Source organism: Sparus aurata, chromosome 17 (assembly GCF_900880675.1).
Source record: "Sparus aurata chromosome 17, fSpaAur1.1, whole genome shotgun sequence".
NCBI classification, from domain to species: domain Eukaryota; kingdom Metazoa; phylum Chordata; class Actinopteri; order Spariformes; family Sparidae; genus Sparus; species Sparus aurata.
The window spans coordinates 28,025,425-28,048,011 of record NC_044203.1 but is presented as its reverse complement, the minus strand read 5'-3'; the positions used below and the strand labels follow the sequence as shown (position 1 = coordinate 28,048,011).

Genomic DNA, 22,587 nt, shown 5'->3' with positions numbered 1-22,587 from the left:
AGCCTTAGTGTGTCTGTTACCTCTGAATGAGCCTTTTCATATCGACAGAGGGAACAGATCTTCTTTCAGAGTCCCTCGTGTTCCTACAGTAGCCCAGAATGGACAAACTGAACACTGACTCCAGAGAAGGCTTTCTCTGATTGTTTGTATTTTTAGCAGCCACCCTAGGAAAGGGTGAGGCAAGGGTAATTCACTGGTTTCAATTGGAAACCTCACTGGCAGATGCCATTAAATCCTGCATACACATATCAACAATTCAATATATTTACATTTTTGGAACTCATTTTTCGCAATATTTGATAAAAGACTTAAAAACTGAAATAGCAGATGGCTAGCTATTTGTCTTCCCATTGTACCATTGTATACATTTTGTATTTCGATTAAATTCATTGGTTTCATTTACAAATATTTATTTTAGTTAATTAGTTTTTTTTATTTATAAACAATCAAATGTTTCTATGGCTGCATTTCTTATCTTACATGGCTACATATTTTTTTTTATACATTTAATGAATTTAACATGGCTTTACATTTATCTGATAGTTTAAGATGAAGGTCGGTTATTATAAGCAATTTCTGAAAAATCTATATCTGAACCGTAATGAGAGACTTAAAGATTGAAGACAGGAAGCGATCCCACCAAATGTACTTTTTTATTTTGAAAGAGTACATTGCTGGAGGACTTCCTGGGGATGTAATACATGTAAAAATTGATTGCAGTGATTTGTAGGATAAGAGGGGGAAATTGCACTGGGATTTTCCCAATACCTCACCTCAGTATGACCCGCTGTACCCCTAATGTGCCAGACTGGTTTGGATCAATCGTGCTGTTCTGGGCAGAATGGGATATTTAAGGTCAGAGGGGAAAGGTTCATTTCAGGATCACATTGAAATATTGCACTCGGCTGGGAGTGGTTCTCTTTTCCTCCTGATAACATTTCATATCATGGGTGTGAAGCTGTTGAAATCATGAGTGGCATATTTATCACACAGAGGCATTTAAAGGAATTTACAACTGGAACAGTTGACATGCACACTGATCCATTGTGATCAGTTTTAAATGGGATAAAATAACACGAGAAGTGTGTGAAAACGTAATTACATCTGGAGCGGAGCAGCAGGGTATGAAATTGAACACGATGACTCATTGACTACTTCACTATAGTAGAAAACTATTGATCATGCATGTCCTGTGTGGATAACTGACAGTTATTGATATTATGGGGTTCAGCCACAGTGAATGTTTCCTTCTCTGTACATATGGTTCAAATAGACTCAAACAACTTGCAAGTGCATAGAAATCTGAAGCCTTCAGTCTGGACTTACAAAACATCTGTTTGGAAACAGCTTGGTTATTTACATTCACACCTAACGTACACACCCAGATGAATAATAAAAAAAATTAACTCAGTGAGGTACCATCTCTGATTTGTTTGGAGAAGTAAAACAATAAGGTCCGACTGAGGTCAGACAAATAAAAAATAAAATCACCCTGAACTGCAAAGATTGAGGTCAATATCCCTTGTTACTACTGGACACAACCCCATCACAGTGAGGCCATGATCTAAATGCATCGCTGAAGCTGTCGGTATTGACTTTCTCTGGTCAGAGTAGTTGTTGGCAACCTTCCCTCTGCGGCTCTGTTGTTCCCACTTTGTTTCTGGCAACACTGCAGTAGAGGCGGGTCACCAAAGTTTAGGTGATGTGCAGGGGACTCATGTGGAGGGCGCTAACGATTTTTAAAAACTTTTTGGTGACTGTGTCAGGGCTGCATGACCCGAGGAGATTTAAGTCACCACCGGCAGTCTGTCCATGCTGCTGCGAGGTAAATGGGAAACGGCAAGTGCGCTGATCTCCGACACAGCTGAGGAGGAATCTCTTTCAGACAAAAAACTGGATAGCTGAACAAGGGAACATATCGCTGGATTTTTTGCAGAAGTCCTCTCTGTCTGCACTTAATGCAACTTTTTGCAAATATGTGAAGCCTTGCATTTTTTACTTGACAAGTTTTCTACTAGTTTGATGTTTTTTTTTTTTATTAAGTGAGAGGTACTGATATTTTTTAAGACTTACATTAGTACTTTAAGAGACCATTTTTATCACTTTTTGGGAGTTTACCACAAATATTTCTCCTTTTTTACTGTGTTCATTTAACCTGAAAAGCTGCTTATTTTGCTGTATTTTCTTAAAGGTTCTAAAAGCTGCACATTAACAGATACTGCAGATTTCCCAACCTAATCTTTCTCTTTTTAGTCACAATGGCAGAGTGAAGATGGGGGACTGGAACTTCCTCGGGGGGATTTTGGAGGAGGTGCATATCCACTCCACTATGGTGGGCAAGATCTGGCTCACCATCCTGTTCATCTTCCGTATGCTGGTCCTTGGAGTGGCAGCTGAGGACGTGTGGAATGACGAGCAGGCTGACTTCATATGCAACACTGAGCAGCCCGGTTGCAGGAACGTGTGCTATGACCTCGCTTTCCCCATCTCCCTCATCCGCTACTGGGTGCTGCAGGTCATTTTTGTGTCTTCTCCCTCGCTGGTTTACATGGGCCACGCTCTCTACAGGCTGCGGGCGCTGGAGAAGGCGCGGCAGAAGAAGAAGGCTCTGCTGCGGAAGGAGCTGGAGTTGGTCGATGTGGAACTGGCAGAAGCCCGGAAGAGGATTGAGCGGGAAATGAAACAGGTTGATCAGGGAAAGCTCAACAAAGCGCCACTGAGGGGCTCTCTGCTGCGGACCTATGTTGCTCACGTTGTAACCCGCTCTGTTGTTGAAGTGGCCTTCATGACAGGCCAGTATGTCCTTTACGGTTTTCACCTCTACCCACTGTTCAAGTGTGAGCGGGATCCTTGTCCCAATGCTGTAGACTGTTATGTTTCCAGACCAACAGAGAAAACTGTCTTCATGGTGTTCATGCAATGCATTGCTGGAATTTCCCTCTTCCTGAACATCCTGGAGATCATGCATCTGGGTTACAAGAGGATTAAAAAGGGAATCTTGGACTTCTACCCTCACTTGAGAGACGAGAGGGATGAACTTGATGACTGCTATTCCAACAGGTGTAAAAAAGAATCCGTAGTGCAAATATGCACCGGTACAGCCCGGAAGGCTACAATTGCCTCTGCACCAGGTGACTACAACCTCCTGATGGAGAGGGGGCATGGCACAATTATGTACCCAAGCCTCATCAAACCTTCAACTTTTCTACCTCTTCAGGGCGAGCTGGCCACTCAGCAGGATTTGGATGATTCCAGATGTTCAGCTCAAAGCCCCCCAGACTATAACTACACCTTGACTACCAATGAGCCCTGCTCACCGTGCTGTGACTCCCAGATCAATCCAAAGCAGCAGGCTGAGGACTTTCTGCATCTTCCCTCACAAAGTAAGGAGGACAGCAGTGACAGAGGCAGCCCAGACTCTCCAAAATGCTCACAGAAGGCAACTCACCCTGCCTCTTACCCCACACTGCCAGTTAGTGCATCAAGAAGACCATGGAGGTCTCATGGCTCCTTCAAATGCTCTACAGTGTTGGAGGGCAAAAGCTCCGACACAGATTCATATGGGGGCGCAAAAGTCAGTAGCGGACCTCCTTGCTCTCAAACACAGTCAAAATCAGACGCAAAACATCAGAGTCGGCCCTCCAGCCCGGAGACTCTGGATGACTCCAGCTCAGGATCCACGCACAACCCCAGGCCGAGTACTGCAAGCAGCAAACGAACATCGGACCTGCAAGTCTAAACTTCAAACTGTTTCCTTGTTAGCAATCACTGTCACACAGCAATCCATGTTACAGGTGTTAGTTCTACGTTTAACAGCCCTCTACGCTGCCTTCAAACTGGCGAGAGTTAGCTAATATTTGTGTTACAAGCCTTATAAACAATTCCGTCTATATAATATGGCATAATATAAAAATATTCATAATAATTTTGGAGTCATATTGCAATATAAAAAACAGAGGACTTGATACTGTGTGTTTTATATTTTTTTCCAACTTTCTTGTGGAGTAAACCTTTATTTTCCATTGTGACTAACTTAATGTACCGCAAACAAATTGGCATGACAAACATTTATTACATAGTTCGAGCTAACAGTGTGTACTTTCACATGTGGTGTTGTGTTTTTCCATTGTAGTGTGACATAAATGTCGTGAAAAGATCTAAAGTCATGTCACTATAAAGAGCAACAGCAACACTTTTACACATTTGTAGAGCGGCAAACATGTAAATTGTCCTGTAACAATGTGTACATTTGTAGGGGTCGACCAACACCGATTATTAGTTATCAATGAGTTATAAATTGGCAGTAAAGTGAAAATAATGTAATAATGATAATGATAATAATGTAACCAAGTTCAATTTTGATGTATCTGTACTTCTATTTCTACGTCTTTAGAGTTCACTCCACTACGATTTGGAGCCAGATATTGTAGTTTTTACTTCATTACATTTATTTTTACAACTTTAGTTACTCGTTACTTTGCAGAATCAGATTATTGAAACATCATATGAAAAAAATATGAAGCATTACTATAGATTAAGCTACCAAGCAGTGAGTGCATCTTGAGTGTGACATGGACTACAGACTGAGAGAGAGCTGCAACGGAGGCAAAGTAGCACAGTTAATTTGTTTCATTGGCAATCAGACAAGAAAAACACTGATTCTGATAATCGAAAAAATGCTGATTATGGGTCGATCCCTAGATATCTGTACCATAAAAACATTTAGATATTTTTGGAAAGATTATTTCGTCAGAGTTTGTGGTTTCATCACATTTCTATATGTTTTACGGAGCTGGCCGCGGGTAGTTTGTCAGCTCTTAAATGGATAAAGAGTTAACGAGGTGACGTGTACAGGTGTAAGAAAATGTGGTAATACTATGATAAAATGTCTGTCTGTCTCAACAATACCAGCAAGTCCTGGGTATAAAACACTAATGAGCATATCAATAGCTAGCAGCTAACACAGCAACACTGCAACTGTCCTGCTTAATAGTTTGGATTCTGTTTGTCTCTGATGAAACAACTGACAGTTATTAACAAATCTGATTGAACCTGGTAGAAAGCCAGATGCTGTCTTGTCCCCAAGGTTTCTATTATGTTTTGCAATATTGACTCTGTATCAAAATCCTCTGATAGGTCAGTAAAAGGCCTGACTTGATCATGTTGATGTTTAGAAATGAGTGATACAACAGTACCTTCATTACAAAACTGTGCTTTATTTTACCCGCTACTTACATTTATGAGCTTTGTACAACTGTTTACTTAAACTGGACCTTTGGAAATAAAGGATAAGTGTGTCTTTGTCACACAAGGGACAGAGTCTGTGTCTTCCTATCTATGCCAAAAATCATTTTTAATTATTAAAAATATCTAAATCAAATTACCCAAAGCATAATCACACTTTGGTGGTTTTTGCAGAGCCCTAACAAAGAAGTCCCACATCTAATGAACTAAGCATTTTCTATCATAAACTTTTACTAAAGATTGAACAAACGACAAATAAAAATTATATACATACATGTACAGAATAAGTTAGATTGTAAGAAACAAAGTAGGAACTACAATTTACAAAAAACAGCACAGTTGCATAAAAAGTTCTTGTCTTTCACTTGACAGTGTCGTCTTGTCTTTAAATCTAAAGTTACAGCAGGATTATAAACAAAAAGTACATTTCTCACACCAAAACTCTGCTTGTGTCTGCTCTGCCTGTGTTTAGTCGGCTCTGGCACCATCTTCTGGCTCATAATGCTGCAGCTGGAGACATGAAGGAAAAAGCACACATGTATTTTACATTCATTCATGTCTGTGGCAATTTTCAGACAAGCAGACAAATACAATTACAGCAAAGGAGTACAACAAAATGTTACTTGAACAACTACCAGAACACAAGGACTTCTTCAACAGAGCTACACTGAAAGGTATAAAGGACCTCTAGGTATGTAATGTTTGTAATCCTCTACTGTAAATAACTGTCAGTGTAGGGACTGAATGATTATCAGTCTGGCTGATTATTAAACTTGGTAGTCAGCATTTTTCAAATTATCAGTCTGTGTTAGTTTAGTTTTTTTAGTTGTTTTGGTTCAATGCCAATAAAATAAATGAATTACTCTGCAAAGTTATTAGTAACAAAAAGTTATCCAAGAAATGTAGTGCAGTACAGTATTTGCCAAAGTGTAGCTTAGTGGAAATAAAAGGAGCAGTAAATATAAATGTAACTCAGTACATTTTTATCAAATACTGTCTTAAAATTGTTCTTGAGTATTTCCATTTTCTGCTACTTTATACTGCCACTCCACAACATGTTAAAGGCAAATATTGTGCTGTAACATTTACTCCACTGCATTTATTAGATTACTTCAGTTACTGATCGCTTTGCATACTGCATCATATGAGTGACCTCCACATATGTTTGTGTAAAGCCTAAATTGAACTAGAGGTAAAATTGCTCCTGTGAGGGAAGGGGTAGGGACTGCAGCATTCACTCGTACTCATGTGCTTTAAAAAGGGAGAGATTGAACACATAAGAACGAGCGGAGCTTACCCTTTTTTTAAGGTCTTTGTTTTCCTCTGCCAGAAGTGAACACCTCTGCCTCAAGTCCATCACCTCCTGCTGCAGAGCCTCTGTGTCTGTTGAAGTCTGGCCAACAGCACCTAGATGCTCCTTAATAAATCTGGAGGGAGTGTGTTAAAGAATCTACTACAAGCAGTTGCCTCCTCTATCAAGTGAATGCTGAACATTTCTCTTTATAAATATTTATGTTGAGAGTGGTAGGCAGTACCAACCAAACCAAGAGACATTGAGCGTCTGGTTGTGTGTATAGAAGGATACTCCATAGCATTGCTGGGCCTTTCTTGTTGTTCATACAAAGCCACTAGAACTGAAATCCAGAAGGGAAAGTTGAAAAGAATTAAACAAAATTGCACAAGAACTGAGGTGACAACTAACAGGGCTGGGAGTCAAACATCAATAATTTCTGAGTACCGACCACATCTAAACAGAAACTAAAGTTGGCAGCAGATATCTTGTTTACTTGATTAAATATTTCCAGTGTCAATGGCAAGTATTGATTTAATCATCAATTTATTGCTTCAAGCAAAAAATATCAAACATTTGCTGGTTTCAGCTTCTTACAAGTCAGGATGTTCTGCTTTTTATGGTCATAAACAACAGTACATGACAATTCTTTCAGTTTCAGAATGATGGTTAGAAGAAAGAAGCAATCTGAAGATGTCACTTGGGCCTATTGTACTGTTGCTTTGTGACATTATGAAAGCTAATGCATATAAAAAAGTCTAGAATTTTTTTTAATGGTTTCATGAGAAAAGAGGGTTTCTGCTATTGTGCTGGCTCTGGTATTGAAACATTACCAACATTACTTAGCCCATATTTCTAAAGCCAGTAATTTTATTCCAAACTCTGCCATTTCTTTGATATTTTTTTGGTGTTAACTAATCACAATGACCCAATATATACTATAAATTGGTATTTTCTGTTTAGTCCTGTCAGATGATGATCCGTGTTGATCATTTGTACACATATATAGCTAGTTTAAAATTGTACCATTGACTTCAACACTCCTGGTTTCATTAATTTGCCTTTCATTACAATATGAAGTTTTTGAATGGACAGAAAGAAAAAAAATGACATACCACTGGTAAGACTGTCAATAACACCAGCTTTCTCCAAGTACCTCCGAAACTGCTCCCTTTTAGGGTCTGAAGCCTGTAGAAGGGTAAGTCATATATTATATTATTACCGACTGGATACTAGTTAAGTCCACTTGAATAGATGTTAATATCAAACAACACGACAAACATTTGATTTGAGTTAACAGTTAGTAAACATAAAAACAGTCAGGAAACATTGGTCAAAAGCAGTTTGTATCTGGTTCGCTGACACTATCTCGTGAGTTCCTTACTTCACTGTTTGCAAAAACTTTTACAATCTCCAATAGCTGAAATCGAAACACGGACTGTCACAGGTGTGCCCTCTCCTCTCTGATGAACACCGGTTACTCCCCAGGTTGCTAGTATTAGCTTAGCTAGCTTACAGTTAGCGTCCTAGACAAGCAACAGTTCCTACACGGCATTGGAGAGAGATAAAGCGACAGCAAACATACTTACTCTATAATGCGCCATAATGATGTAGGTTTTAACGTTGACTTTCCTCTTTAAGATATAATGTTTTGTGCCCTGTCTTGATAGCGAGCCAACAGTTTTGAAGAGCAGCCAAACTGCCGGGCCGGGAAAACTTTAGTTTCGTTTATCACGTTCCTCCTCAAGCAAGTGGACTGCTGGGTCTCATGCTGCCTCCAGGTGTTCCTCGTAAAAACAGAAACCACCGTAAGCATGGACCTAAAGAAGAAATCCTCATTAGTAGTTGGTTGTGGGTTAATTGTTTTATTTTATTCAAAACACTGGACTTGTGTCACAAAACGATAAAATCACTGACAGAAGACGTAAAGCGATGATTAAATTGGTCTCCTCACAAATGACATGATGTATATTTATATTTTAAATGATACTTTGCTTATTATGAAACTTCGTAAAGTATTCTAACACATCATCGGCTATGTTTTGTATTTTCTCTTAACACACGCCGCCTAGCAAAACATATATCCTGAAAATAACGCTCTGGGGGTCTTTTTGGCGATTTTAACTATAATTTCCGACATTTTGGAAAGACCGTGAAAGCCTTACCTCTACTGTGGTGGATGTTTGCCGCCATCTGCTGGTAAAATGGCGGAGCAAGCGAATTGCCCACTTTCTATTTGGCCCCTTTTACGCAACCTTTTTTTGCATGTTCACTTTTAATTTACAGCAAATATTAATAAACAAATTGCGAATAATTGTTACATGCTCCAACGGCTTTAAACTGGTGTGTCAGGGCTGTGTATTCGCTTCACATTCGGGTGATAGGTCACAAAACAAGTCTGAGTACCAGTCAGGTGACAGCGACAAACCTCAGTAGGAGTGGCAGGCCGCTCGACCAATCGCTTGTCGTATTTTAATTCAGGCAGCGAATCAGAATCAAGTTGGACCAAGGGGGCGAGTTTTTTTCACTAGAGAGGAAATCCTAAGGAAATGTGTGGGATCACGCTAGGTGTTTCCAAGTAGCCTGGGCATTATTGACAAACTATTTTCATTGTGTGACGTTAGTTTGTGTCGCATACCGATCGTCCGATACAAACACGGGTGTGGTGACCGACAAGTAAGGGGGGGAAGCGGGGAAGCGACCGTCGTTAGGTCAAAATGTCGATTCAGTACGAGGTGGAACAGCTGGCTGACAGCTACGGGGTTGCAGACTCGTTCCCCAAAGATTTCGGTTATGGTGAGGAGGAGGAGGCCGACATCGAGGGCAGCCCGACGCCGTCCGACAGCAAACCGAGAATCCTTCTAATGGGCTTGAGGAGAAGTGGCAAATCTTCGATACAGAAGGTAGGCAGAGATGTTCAACTATTAGCCCTTTCGGGGCGAGCGGCGGCGCCTTTCACTGCCACACACAAGTAAATGGGACGTTAGCCAAAATAGCTAGCAAGGTAGTTTAGCATGTCGTAAGTGATGATGGCTATCAAGAACACATGTAACGTTATAGCTACATGGGAGCAGGGGTGCTGAGATGAACAAGCTTTCCCGCAGCTAATAAGTAGTTAGCCCCCAGTGGTGGCTAGCTGTAGCTGTGAATGATTAACCAGGTGGACAGAGATGCTAGGTGCATCTTTACTGATATGTGGACATAAAGCATGTGACTGTTTGGTTAGCAACTTGTCCAACGTGCCAAATATATCTGTAGTCCCACCCAGCTGTGAGGCACAGGGCAGGTCTGATGCGAAGCTCTCACATGACATGACGCCGACCACACCTTCCATTCTGCAAGTCATAACATTGTTTTAAATCAGTGCACCAGTCAGAGCATCTGCGGTTTGGCCATCATGGTCTCTCTCTCGTTGTATACACACTAAATCATGGCCGGATTAACGAGTTTAAGGGGCCTCTGAGGGAAGACATTTGTTGGGCCCCTGCTAACCCCCCCTGTGCTTTATGTACTGTTTGTGCCCTGTCACCTCCAAGTTCACGCTAAGTCCAGATCAGCCACGACTCCAGCAGGGTTTCCCCCCAGAAAATTCTCTTTAGCTGAAGTGGTAAACCACTCAGATGTGACGCAGCTCGTCTTGTGATCATATTGATCAAGATGAAGGCCGAAAACCACAATCGCACTCTTGGCTTTTGCTGTGTGAAGTAGCACCTCTGTTATTTCCCTATACCTTAATGATGAATGTCATGTTCTTGCAGGAAAATGCAAGATTGATAGAAACATACTACAAGGAACTTTTAAAGTGGTCAGTCAGCAGTCAGCAGTCTCAATTACAGTTCTCTCTAAATGACTTGCATAAGCAAAAAAGACCATCAGCAAGAAGATTAGCTATTTCTATATATAATTAATCTGAATGCTTGCCATTGGATTGGGTTTAAGAAATTAAAACAATTTTTATGACAAAGCTCTGAGGATGGATTAGGTCTCACATAGCCTGATGATGAAGCTGCCCCGTAGTCTGGTGGTACGGCAGCAGATACTTCTATATTCCCAGATGGAAGTGGAACAACTGACTTAAAACATTTTATGTTGGCCTTCTGGCCGAGATATTTCCTGCTGTTGGCTTGTTATTATGAAGACACAACATTACTAAGGGAATGTTGCTGACTTTAGCTCCAGCTGAACAAAATGACTACTTGGAGCAACTGAATCTGTTGACCTACATGTAACTGAGGTGTATTAACGGTGAACAAAGTTTGCTTTGTTTCACCATCTTCATGTTACAGTTGTAAATCCAGATTTGTGCAAAGTAGCAAAATGGACCCAGTGTCCATCGACAACGACATGCAAAGAATCCAGGACTTTTCTGGGCCACTTTGTGCAGTTGGTAAACCCCCCGTCATGATCTGAACGCTTTTTTCTTTTGCGTGATCCTACATCAAGGTTAGCTGTCTCGATCCAATTCTTCAAGACTACCTCTTTTAGACTGGCACTGTAGTTGAATAATAGATGAGATGCAGTTGCGCTTTCTATGATATTTTATTATTTATGTTAAAAATCAAGGGGGAAGTAGAATCAGGCTGGATATAGCGTGACTCGGCAGGAGTCTCTCCTACAGATGCTGCCTGAAGTATCAAAAGTAAAGAATATCAGTTTTCAGTCCTGAAGTGCACTTTTGCAGCACAAGTTTGCAATAATCCACACACCGTCAAGTCTCAGATTAATGCTCTGAAAAGCCTCCAGTTTGAGTTGAAAAACATGTGATTTGGCTTTTTGCTGGTTCACTGGCCTGTGACCTTAGTGGCCCCGTACACTAATTCAAAATGGCAGCGGCGGAGAGAACACTCCCAGGTCCTCCAGCATCACCTACTGCAATTTACTTTCCACCTGTTGCTGTACTCAGCAGACTAAGACCCTTATAAACCCTTAACTATACTTCACTTTACAGCTGCAGTTTTACAGTCCGCTGCTTGAAAGCATGCAATGGAAAATGCTGAATGTAGAGTGACGTGTGTTGCGACAGTCTGCAGTGTTTTGCCCTTTTCCCTCTTGCATTGCATGTGACATATGAATGATGTCTTTGTGCTTGATTATGGCAAAAACCAAAATCCAGTACAGCTGGAATAATCTCTCATGAAAACAATATATGTATATATAATAGATATTTAATACAGATATAACATATTATTTATTATATATAGAGATACATGTGATATGTTTTAGTTGTTTTAATAAATGCTTTAGAACTGCAACATTTTAAAGACCAAACTATGAATAGATAAATAAAAGAAAATGATCCACAGATAAAACGACGATGACTATAATTGTAAATGGAAGCCTTAAAATGTTAAGCACTTCTCATAGTCTCATGGGCAAATGTGATTAAAGAATGTGTGACAAAATGTTTCAACCTTTTAACACAAACGTTAGACTTTCATTAAACATACAATAAAACAAAGCAGAACACAAAAGTTGACAAAAGGGAATCTGAAAGGGGGTCACAGTATCAGTTCAGGTCTGCCTTTCTACCTCACACGAAATAAGGCAGGCAGTTAGATCTAATACATTCATTCTTATTCTGCATGGTCCAAACCATTAAATCCATTCCTCTTAGAAAACATGGTTGTGAGGAGGCTTTTCAGTTAATTAAAATTAGTCTCTTGGCTGTGAGCAACATGATCATCAGATGCCAAATACATTTTGAAATAAATCTCAGTGGCAAGTTATGAAAACAAGATATTAATTGAATATGTAAATTCCACAAGCAACACATCTAATGAAAATAGCTACAGTTGGTGCATGTGTGTCCATAATGGATCCCAAAAGAATGCATATTCACTGTGGTATTTTGATGCTGGTTATTTTACCACCAGAGTGTAATTGTAATGTTGTATTTATATGTCTTCTAACTTGTTATTTTCTGTCTCTACCAGGCCACAATATTGTTATATTTATGTGTAATTTCAAAGTTACATGCAGTATTGGAGAACTGTAATTTCCTTAAGTCAGAAAAGTGTCTCAGCTGTTTACTCCTAAGCAGCTTTTCCACTGTTGGCATGTTGATTGGCTAAAGCGTCAACTTGAAATTATGTAGCTGCCTTGAAATTGTTACCCCAGTGTTATATAGTATTAGCTTTCAGCACATCAAGACAAGTCATCTGCATTTACTCAAACTTTACATCAACTCTGTTTTCAGGTGGTGTTCCACAAAATGTCTCCCAATGAGACCTTGTTCCTGGAGAGCACCAACAAGATCTACAAGGACGACATCTCCAGCAGCTCTTTTGTCAACTTCCAGATTTGGGACTTCCCAGGTCAGGTCGACTTCTTCGACCCCACCTTCGACTATGAGATGATCTTCAGAGGAACCGGGGCTTTGATATTTGTCATCGATGCTCAGGTAAAGAAATGAAAAGAAAATGAAACACTTACCTGCTATTGGGAAAAAAAACGTGTCATGTTTCAAATATGCCGACTAAAAATGTTAAATTTAGCTTTTTCTCGTCTCCTCTGTGTTCTGACTGGACATGTTTATAAAACACAAAATCTGACAACATTCACAACCATTTTTATGTATATTTTCCATTTCATCAAGCTGAAACTCCACACATAATGAAAATAAACTATTTTAGTGCTCACGGCTTTTGTCAGGAACAGAATGAACTCGGTGATGACCAACCAGAGCAGCCGGGATAAAAGACCAATTACACGCCATGGCTTTTATGCCGGTGCCATCCACATGAACCTAAGTGCTTTCAAGAAGTAATCTCAGCTCCGATGTTAGCCACAGCTGATCTGATTGCGGGGTTTATTTCTACTCAAGGAGGTGCATCAGATTCATTTAGTTTCAGCACTTGGTCACAGTGATATCTGAGCAGGCTTGTTTTTGGTCGGGTTGTTTAGGGAGACAATGCAGCAGAACATTTCCGTATACTTGTTGTTACTGTAACACGTTGAATAGGCAGCCAGGCTTGATTTTCCTGTTCATTTAACTGACGGAAATTAGCTCTGGCATAGTTATTATACCAGTTTATCTTTTATGTGCAATCTTTAGCTGCACAAAAATATTTTTTGTTTTTAAGCAGAACTTTGGTGTGATTTTGAGGTATCTAAATGTTTAACAAATCTTAATTGTTTTGTTCTTAATTGTATAAACTTTGATGACAGTACAGCAGAAATGTGCATGAATGCAGACAGAAAATATGGAGTGTAGGTAACTATGTTTTATTTGTAGTGCAGTTAAAAGTTAAAATAATAACCTTTTGAAAAGATGTACAAATGGCATTTTGTATTGGTATATTTCTTTCTCATAGGATGATTACGTGGAGGCCCTGGGCAGGCTTCATCTCACTGTTTCACGAGCATACCGAGTCAATCCAGAGATCAACTTCGAGGTGTTTATCCACAAAGTGGACGGCCTCTCAGACGACCACAAGATCGAGACCCAGAGAGACATCCATCAGAGAGCCAATGACGACCTGGCAGACGCTAGCTTAGAAAAGCTGCATCTCAGGTACATTTTGTTCAACATTTTATGATTTCACTTCCACATCTTTACATCTCTTCTAAGCTACCTGTTCAATCACAGAGGAAGTTGGTATAGAGCGTCTCTCTAATTCATGTTATCTTACACGCACTTTGTTTTAAAAGTAAATTGACTCACACCTGTTATCTATGCATGTTTAGTTTTAATTTCACCATAATTTCTCTTACTGCATAGCAATAAAAGGCTGTTCTTTCTTTGAGTGACATCAGACATCCTCTGTTATAAAATGTTAAAACATTTTATAACAAAGTGGGAAATATATGTAAGTGGCATGTGGCATAAAAATCCAGGCAATGTGGGGAGGTGAAAATAAGAAAAATAATGGCTCAGTCCATTTTGTAAACACACCAAAGCATGTGGGCTCTTGCGACATCAGGGTGTCTTACCTGCATGTTACTGACATTGCAAAATAATGCTTTATAATCATTTGCAACAAGATACACTGCAGCTTTTGTTATAATAAAGTTTTTCAGATAATCTGGTGGGTTTTGAATTGGTGAATTAAATCCTGAAGTCATAAAGTAACACTTAAATTGCATTCAGAAATGTCAAATCGCCAGAATTGGACATGCATGGTTTGGTTTGTACAATGACAACTGTTACTGTCACGAAATCAAATTAAAAGCCCAAGCTTAACTACCATCTGTTCTAATGCTTGATGGCATCGTTAAGAGAAATTCAGAACAACAAGGCATCAGACACAAAGCTGAACAGTACACATCTAATAAACATTTAAAAGCGAGGCTGTTGTTCAGCAGAGCAGATTTACCCGAATTTGACCAAAAACACATTGGCATCTGAAAATGAGCTCCAACAGGTTGGTACAGCAGCTAACTAGAAACCTTACGTCCCCTCAAAAAGCATATCAAGACTCAGTTTGTTCACTTAGCTACTATACTTGAATGTGACTGAAGTCAAGCGTAACTTGTACAGATTTATTGACGTCTATTTAACTAGCTGGAGAACAGGCTCTAACATCTTACATGGAAATGTGCAGGTATTTTTAGACCTGGTTTGATTAACCCAACCTGTGCTTCATTCTGAGAACACAGACAGGCTCTCTGTCCCTCTGCCTCTCCATCATGGCATTATTTGAATTAAAATAAGTTGCTATACATACAAGGAAGTAGTCTGGTTATGTGTTACTGTAGTTGCTTCGTTAAGCACATCATTCAGTATTCTTCTTACCAATTCTGTTAAAACAACTACCACAAAACATGTAGTCAGCATAGAGACCCGGCCAGTCTCTCCTCCCACTGCATCACACTTGTGTAAGTCTGAAAGTGAAAATAAGGCTGCATTCGCAAACAGTTCAAGGTGTCCCACTTTCATTCAGTCGAGTCTGTACATGAAGTCATATGAAAATGATATCTCAGGCAGATGACATGTAATTCAATCCCTGAGTAGAACTTTTTATCAAAATGGTTCTGTCAGTATGTGAAACTCAGCACCAGACAACATGATGGCAGTCAACAAAAGTAAAAAAAAAAAAAAGAAGAAGAAAATTATTGCTTGGTTAGTTTTTTGTTTTCAGAAGTGTTGATGTACAGCAGCCTACGTCCTACATACTCCGTGTTACTGTGAAATTCCTCTTTGCCCTCCTAATGAAGAAATGGTGATCTGTGCTTCAGATACCAGAGCTGCTATGAGCCAAGCTCCAAAGGTCTGACGTACTTGAGATGTAGAAAGAAGGCTAAAGTACACATGTGTCGTTCTCTTCTTAGTCCTTTATGTCACTGTAGTTAACAGTAGTTGGTTGATTGGTTTGTTGTTTTCTGAAGAAAATATTGGCAATTGAACTGCCATGTAACCAGAGGACGAAGTATTGAGTAAAGCTGAAGTGATTATTAGATTAGTGACTCAATAGACAGAACATGTTCATCCATTTCAATAATCAACTTAATCATCAAGTTTTTTCTTAATCCAAAATGCCCCCTAAAACATCCATGGCTCCTCTCAAGTGTGAGAATTGTATTCTATTTTCTAATAAGTAATTGGAGCTAATATATTTTGGGGGCTTACGTTGTTGTAAAAAACAGCAAGAAGATGTTAATTGTAATGATTGTTTTTCACTGTTTTATGATTATCGACTCATCATACACATCTTATTGTGCTTGCTGACTTATCTATACACGTACCTACGTGATCCCTATCATTTTTGCTGATCTTGATATCTAAGAGCCCCCTTTATGTCTTAGTTTTATTTATTCAGAATATTTTAATATTTGCTTCAAATTATAATTCCATGCTTTCAGCTCTTTTTATTGGGGTCTTCAAAGTTAAACCTATTGCTGAAAATAGTGTAAAATTGAAATTAATACTTCTAGTCGATGGATGTCAGGTCAGCTATGTCTGAATATTCTTAAAAGTTCATTTCTATTTGAAAGCCTGTACCTGTGCTAATGTTGTCATATCAGGGACATGAAATAAAATATAATTTATAGCAATTATTTCAAAGTTAATACATCATTCAACAAACTAAACAAGAAATCGATGAAAAGGATTGTGATAGTCTAGTGAAAAATGTTGTTTTCTGCAGCTTTAATCAAAAAATAATAATCATTAATTGCAGCCTGTTCCCTGACATATTGTGTAGAAACTATAAATATGTTGTGTACAAATCAAGCAGAATGTCCTGGCTGATCCCGGGTCAGCCCTGCAGCAGCTTTACTCTGCGTGTCGACTCACGCTGCACTGTGTTTTATGTGGGGTGAGATTGTTGTTTTATGCCGGTTAGACAGCCGGACCGGGCCTGGATATATGGCAGCGATGAGAAGGCTTTTTCTCCTGCTCTGCCTCGCGGCTCTCTGGGGCTTTCTTCACTGTAATGCATTGTAAAGTTGAGCTCCTGCCAAATGTATGCAGACAGTTCCATTTGGCTGAAGTCACTGGCCTTCCTCGGGGTCTGACCTTTTTATTTATGTGTCTCAGTAACCATAGTCCATAAGTCATGTGTGTCCAGTGCTTCCACAGTCATGTGAAGGCATGTTTTTTTTTTTTTGCTAACATTTTGTTCTTATTTCTGCGTTTTTTATGTCTGAATCAGGTTTAAAATGCATTAATCAACAAATCAACTTTTCTACCATACAGTGTCTGTTTGTCATGTGATCCCATGACTGTCAGTATTTATACCTGCTTTCATGTGCGCTTTGAGGAAGTGAGAAGTTTGCTACTCATAACTGCCTATTCACTTCCTTTTTTTTTTTTTTACCCCATTCAGCTTTTACTTGACGAGTATTTACGACCACTCCATCTTTGAGGCCTTCAGCAAAGTGGTGCAGAAGCTCATCCCTCAGCTTCCCACTCTGGAGAACCTCCTAAACATCTTCATTTCTGTAAGTAAAGAGCATCCAACACTTTGTGAATGAACCTTTTTGTTAGCTTGTCATTGGCCAGCGTGATTTAAGTGTGACAGCGAGCTTGATATGAGTCACTGTCAGCTCTGATGTCGCGGTAAAGTCAGCGTTTCCTCCAATGCCTGTGCAGTCTTTGAATGTAATGCAAGTTTGTGGATGTTGCACAATTTCTTACTTACAGATATTCTCAGAACATGTTTTAATATTTTGCTCTTGATAACCACTGGGAGATCTTACTCAGCTGTGAAGCCTTCATAGTATGGAAGCTTATTAAGTAATGGAAATTACATCTTTTATATCCTTCATATTAGCAAAATTAATTAAGAAATGGTCTTCATATCTTGAAGACCCCTGCAGGGTGTAGTTTAAGAGAAGCGGTACATTTATTAGCCATCTGGAACGACAAAGTGGTTTAATCGAAATATTATTTAACAGTAGTGCTGGGCTTTTATAGGAATGTTTGTAGCCTTAACTTTTGGCAGATTTCAGAGCAGAAAGCAGTGAATGCCTACGCACATACTCTTCATCAGATCAAACAGTTTATTGGTAAGTTCTGGAAAATCAATTGAGAAATAGCAAATGGATAAAATAGGCTGACAGTATTTCAAAATATTTGTCTAACCGAGCAAATGATATACTTATAGTTGAAATCTAAAACAACTGATTAGGCCCAAGTTAGAATATTCAGCAGCAACAGTAGACCCCTTTCACAGCAGACAGTTTGACTTGGAAGTGGGAAAAGCACAGGTGTGACCAACAACATTAACAATGGCTGAACTGTCACAGTAAGCCACGTCAGTGAGTGAGCGATACCAGAGCCCTGGAACTAGCTCACCTAAATGGAATGGATCCATCACTAATGGTATAAATGTCACCTGTGCTTTTGACAAGAACATGATGACAATCAAGCATGTTTTCATTTTTTTCCGACGGTTTATACACTTATTAATTAAGAAAATGATCTCCAGCACCCCACCCCTAGTGTCTCAATATCAAACAAGCAATGTAACTCATCAGATAGAAGTACCCTTTTCTTACACCATATTATAATTTCCTTTCCTTTGTCTCCTCCTGTCTGGCTCATATTTGTGACTGACAGAATTCAGGGATAGAGAAGGCCTTTCTGTTCGATGTGGTCAGCAAGATCTACATCGCCACAGACAGCTCTCCTGTAGACATGCAGTCCTATGAACTGTGCTGTGACATGATCGATGTGGTCATTGACGTCTCCTGCATCTACGGGTGAGCGCGTTGTAATTGTTTACCTGTATGTTAGTAATCTAAGTCAGAGTTGGGTTATAGCTGTGTTTTCATCTCCTCCTTTCATTTAGATGCAGTTTGCATTTTCACAGGCTTTAACTTGATAATAAAGGAATTGAAAACATAGGGAGGAGTATCTATAAAGCAGATTTTGAATTAACTTTCTGTATAAATTTACATATTAAATACAGAAAAAACAAATTCACTTGAATCCTCTGTAATTTCTTAATACTTCAAGATAAGAAGCTCACCCATGTTTTGCTTGAGGATGCTTTCATTGAAGCACAACTTAATTATGCATTTATTTGCTTAATTAGTCCACATCCACATGCTCCAATGTTTTGTCTTTTTTTCACATTTTCCCCCTGAACATTATTGTGCTGTGTTGTGCCACAACAGTCTGAGGGAGGACGGCAGCGGCAGTGCCTACGACAAGGAGTCCATGGCCATCATCAAGCTCAACAACACCACTGTGCTGTACCTGAAAGAGGTCACCAAGTTCCTGGCCCTTGTCTGCATCCTGCGAGAAGAAAGCTTCGAGCGTAAAGGTAAACTGTCAGGGAAAATCTGTGATGCCCCCGAGCTCATTTGGCTTAATTTGGCTAATGGTGATGTGGCCTCAAGTCAGTTTTCTTCCACGAGGTTATGAATTCAAAACAAACACATTAAAGGGGAAAAAAACAGAGACTTTGCATTCAACTTTCATGAAATTTGGGACATATTAGAATGGTTGGTGAAAACTGTTGCAGAAGAAGATGTTTCAAGCTCCAACAACACTGCATCCTACACGTCATATAATGCCATTCAGTAGTATATTTTGTCGGACTTCGCCTGGTGAATTTCCATGTCTGTCAGACTCCATGCCCTCAGATCTTAACACAGGCTGGCTATTAAAAGTGTCATAGATAACTGTGATGACATTGTTTGGCTTATTTTCTCAAACTTTGTCCCTCAAACGCCTCAAAAAAGTATTTTTCATAACTAAGTACAGTAGTACTTCTAGTAATGTGAGGAATGTAACTTAAATAAGTTTAAAGTTTGTAATGTTCAGTTTTTGTTTGACTTTATCTTTGAGATGCACATATTTAGCATTTTAGGTTTGGTGATTTGCATGGTTCTTTTAATTGCATTATTACATATTTAGTTATTAATTTATAAGGTGTTCATGTTGAGGGTTGCAGCTACTGATTTTTGTCATTATACAAAATGTAGAAAAAATTATTTTGTGAAAAATGCTTGTCTCAATTTTCCAGAGCCCGAAGTGACGTTTTCAAATTGCTTCTTTGTCCAACCAACAGTCCAAAACCAAATGACTCTCGTTCAATATCAGGCAAATCGTAACATGTGTTGTAGTGTAGTGTTGTAGATGAGTAATTTATTATACAATTGTAGGTGAAGCTTTTTTTAAAGCTTGTTTTTGAAATTTCGCATTTGAATGTCATAACAAATCTATTCACCCGCTGTATGTATCTTTCCTCTTTAGGATTAATAGACTACAACTTCCACTGTTTCCGGAAGGCCATCCATGAAGTATTTGAGGTAGGGGTTTCCACCCCGCGTCCAGTGGGCTCCCAGGCGGTGGGCTCGCCCTGCACCAAGGTCGTTGCACTGAACGGTACGCCGCGCAACACTGTCTAGACTCTGATGCAAAATAAAACACAAAAAGACGCAAGAAGAGGGTTGAGGAACGGAAAGATCGAAATGGGCCAGGGAGCCTGTAGAGGAGAGACTTCTGAACTGGGGCTCACCGACTCGCAAATCACAATCCCTTGCTCCCGGCACCTAAATAACTGAGAGACGGCTTGAGCCACGAGTGTGTGTGAGACAGCACTGGAGCGCAGCGGGGTCAGGCTTTCTCGAGCTAAGACGGAAGGGAAATTCTCGCATTTGTTTCATGCTAATGCAAAAATGCAAAGCACTGTACAGGCTGTGAGGAAGTCAAGAAAGTAAAACTGCACCTGGATAGAAAGAGGTTCAGGATCTTTCTTTGGATTTCCTTCAGCGGTCCGAGGCTGTGATAATTAGCTGCTGGTCCCTAAATGAACAATGTGAGGAGGAAAAACAAACCCATGTTGTGACCTCTTGATATGGACAAACTGTGATGTCAGTTTTCAGGAATCTGTCTAGTGATGAACCCACCCCGACCACTTCTGTGCTGATTTAGAAATAAAAAGACGGTGGGTGTGAACTTGCTCATCCTATCCCACACACGTTCAGAGATGGCCTTATGTAGATGAAGCTTGTCTGCAGTGCAAGCTTTCTCTCAACACCACTCACCTCACCCTACCTGAATGCTGCCCGAAACTCGCTTTTTGGTTTCACTTGTGAAGGGAAAACAAGGTTTTGTTAGCAGACTGAAAAGGGATTGTGCTGTCCATTTAAATTGGTCTTGTGCGTGTATGCGAGTGTGTGTGTATATATATATATGTATGTATGTATGTATGTATGTATGTATGTATGAGTGAGTGTGCGTGTCAATGAAAGGTTTTGATTAGATCCCAGACTGGGCTGTTTGTACTGGTGAAGGAGGTCCTTCTTCCCGATAACAGCAGCTTAGCATAATTAAAGTCTTTTTTCAACCAGTGAAATTAACTTTTCTGTGTGTGCTCCTCTGAAAATCAAAGTTTTGATCGACTTTCTGATGGGTTGTAAAAATAAGTTTGGTTAAGAATTTGGAAATGGTCTCACTGCCAAAATTGATTTAAGAAAAAAAAGATTCAGAAACCGCAAAATGGTGAAAACATGTCACCATTAAAACCTTATTTGTTGCCATCTTAGAGCATTTTTAGGTCTGGTTGAGGTGCAGGACCCATTGAGGGTTCTCACTCCAAAGAGGCTGATAGAGACATTTTTAGATGATACGAACGGATTGAAATGTGCATGTTATTCCAGCTAAAGCTTTAGTCCTGCCCAAAATGACTGAACACAAAACATAAGTTGCCATGTTTCGTGTTTAGTTTGGCTCTGCTCAGCAGGATGCACAACTACAACAAAATAGACCCATTCCAAGCATGCATACGTCAGTGTGTTGTCAGCTTGTATTGTTCTCAACCATTAACACTGCTCATTGTATTTTAAAGGTGAGAAAGTGAAAATGAATCTAACCGAGAAAATTAAACAGATAAAGAAGGAGAAAACGACCAAATTTAATTCCTTTTTGCCATTAGAATGACAGATAAGATGTTCATGCTTGCATTTTCTGTTTGTTTATATCAGGGGTGAGATGTGCGAATTGCATCTTAAGACGAGGAGCCCGACTCACAAAGCAGCTTTAACATGTTACCTTGATAACTTTGCTGAGTTTTAAGATCTTTTACCTTTTGCTCAGCAGATTTATTCAGGTAATTCTGTGAATTTTGCTTTCTTGAATCAGGCCCAAGATCTTCTCAACTCAGTCATTATCACCTGAAAAAACACTTGCACATCAGAACTGTGATGGATGATTGATTTGGTGTATTGTGATGCTATACTATGTGAAATAAAAATAAATTTACATTTTGTTTTTGTCAATGTAGTAATTGGCCAGCGGTGCGTTAAAGGAGAACAACAAATATGAAAATTCACTCATCATCTACTCACCCTCATGCTGATGCAGAGTCGGATGACGTTTCAAAGCCCACAAAATGTTTGTGGAGCTTTAAAGCAAAACAGTGTTGAGGCATTTCATAAACAACTGAAACAGATGGGGAATTCTTTTCAAAACGGAAAAAACAACTGGAAAAAAAAATTGAAACTGCTCCATACAGGTGTCTGGAAGCCCAGAGATCCCAAATAGATTTGAAAAAGACTTTATTTAAACCCTTTTAAAGCCTTAATCTTCACTGTAGCTGTTAAGTTAAAAGCATTAGCACACACCCTTGTTTGAAGTGAGTACACATGCTCGAGCGCGT

General features: G+C 39.5%; 3 protein-coding genes across 3 annotated transcripts; 2 read left to right on the top strand and 1 right to left on the bottom strand.

Annotated features, from left to right (window-relative positions):
• Nucleotides 1-1,633: 1,633 nt before the first annotated feature.
• On the top strand, nt 1,634-5,315 carry gja9a (gap junction protein alpha 9a). Its single transcript, XM_030394043.1, has 2 exons — nt 1,634-1,825; nt 2,254-5,315. The coding sequence occupies exons 1-2, from the start codon at nt 1,773-1,775 to the stop codon at nt 3,737-3,739; spliced, it is 1,539 nt and encodes a 512-aa protein (XP_030249903.1). The 5' UTR covers nt 1,634-1,772; the 3' UTR covers nt 3,740-5,315.
• On the bottom strand, nt 5,197-8,325 carry LOC115567438 (c-Myc-binding protein). Its single transcript, XM_030394046.1, has 5 exons — nt 8,125-8,325; nt 7,651-7,723; nt 6,830-6,878; nt 6,542-6,671; nt 5,197-5,754 (listed from the first exon to the last, which is right to left on the bottom strand). Exons 1-5 carry the CDS (start codon nt 8,137-8,139, stop codon nt 5,713-5,715), a joined length of 309 nt encoding a protein of 102 aa, XP_030249906.1. The 5' UTR covers nt 8,140-8,325; the 3' UTR covers nt 5,197-5,712.
• A 515-nt stretch (nt 8,326-8,840) lies between these two features.
• On the top strand, nt 8,841-22,197 carry rragca (Ras-related GTP binding Ca). Its single transcript, XM_030394045.1, has 7 exons — nt 8,841-9,438; nt 12,732-12,935; nt 13,849-14,048; nt 17,302-17,416; nt 18,537-18,679; nt 19,097-19,245; nt 20,181-22,197. The coding sequence occupies exons 1-7, from the start codon at nt 9,253-9,255 to the stop codon at nt 20,333-20,335; spliced, it is 1,152 nt and encodes a 383-aa protein (XP_030249905.1). The 5' UTR covers nt 8,841-9,252; the 3' UTR covers nt 20,336-22,197.
• The last annotated feature ends 390 nt before the right edge of the window (nt 22,198-22,587 follow it).

Coding starts and splice junctions, on each gene's coding strand:
- gja9a (XM_030394043.1), top strand. CDS start 1,773: ATGACCCGAGGAGATTTAAGTCACCACCGGCAGTCTGTCCATGCTGCT. Junction 1,826..2,253: donor TCTGTCCATGCTGCTGCGAG/GTAAATGGGAAA, acceptor TTCTCTTTTTAG/TCACAATGGCAGAGTGAAGA.
- LOC115567438 (XM_030394046.1), bottom strand. Junction 6,879..7,650: donor TATTGACAGTCTTACCAGTG/GTATGTCATTTT, acceptor TCTGGATTTCAG/TTCTAGTGGCTTTGTATGAA. Junction 6,672..6,829: donor AGGCCCAGCAATGCTATGGA/GTATCCTTCTAT, acceptor CACTCCCTCCAG/ATTTATTAAGGAGCATCTAG.
- rragca (XM_030394045.1), top strand. CDS start 9,253: ATGTCGATTCAGTACGAGGTGGAACAGCTGGCTGACAGCTACGGGGTT. Junction 9,439..12,731: donor GCAAATCTTCGATACAGAAG/GTAGGCAGAGAT, acceptor CTCTGTTTTCAG/GTGGTGTTCCACAAAATGTC. Junction 14,049..17,301: donor TTAGAAAAGCTGCATCTCAG/GTACATTTTGTT, acceptor TACCCCATTCAG/CTTTTACTTGACGAGTATTT.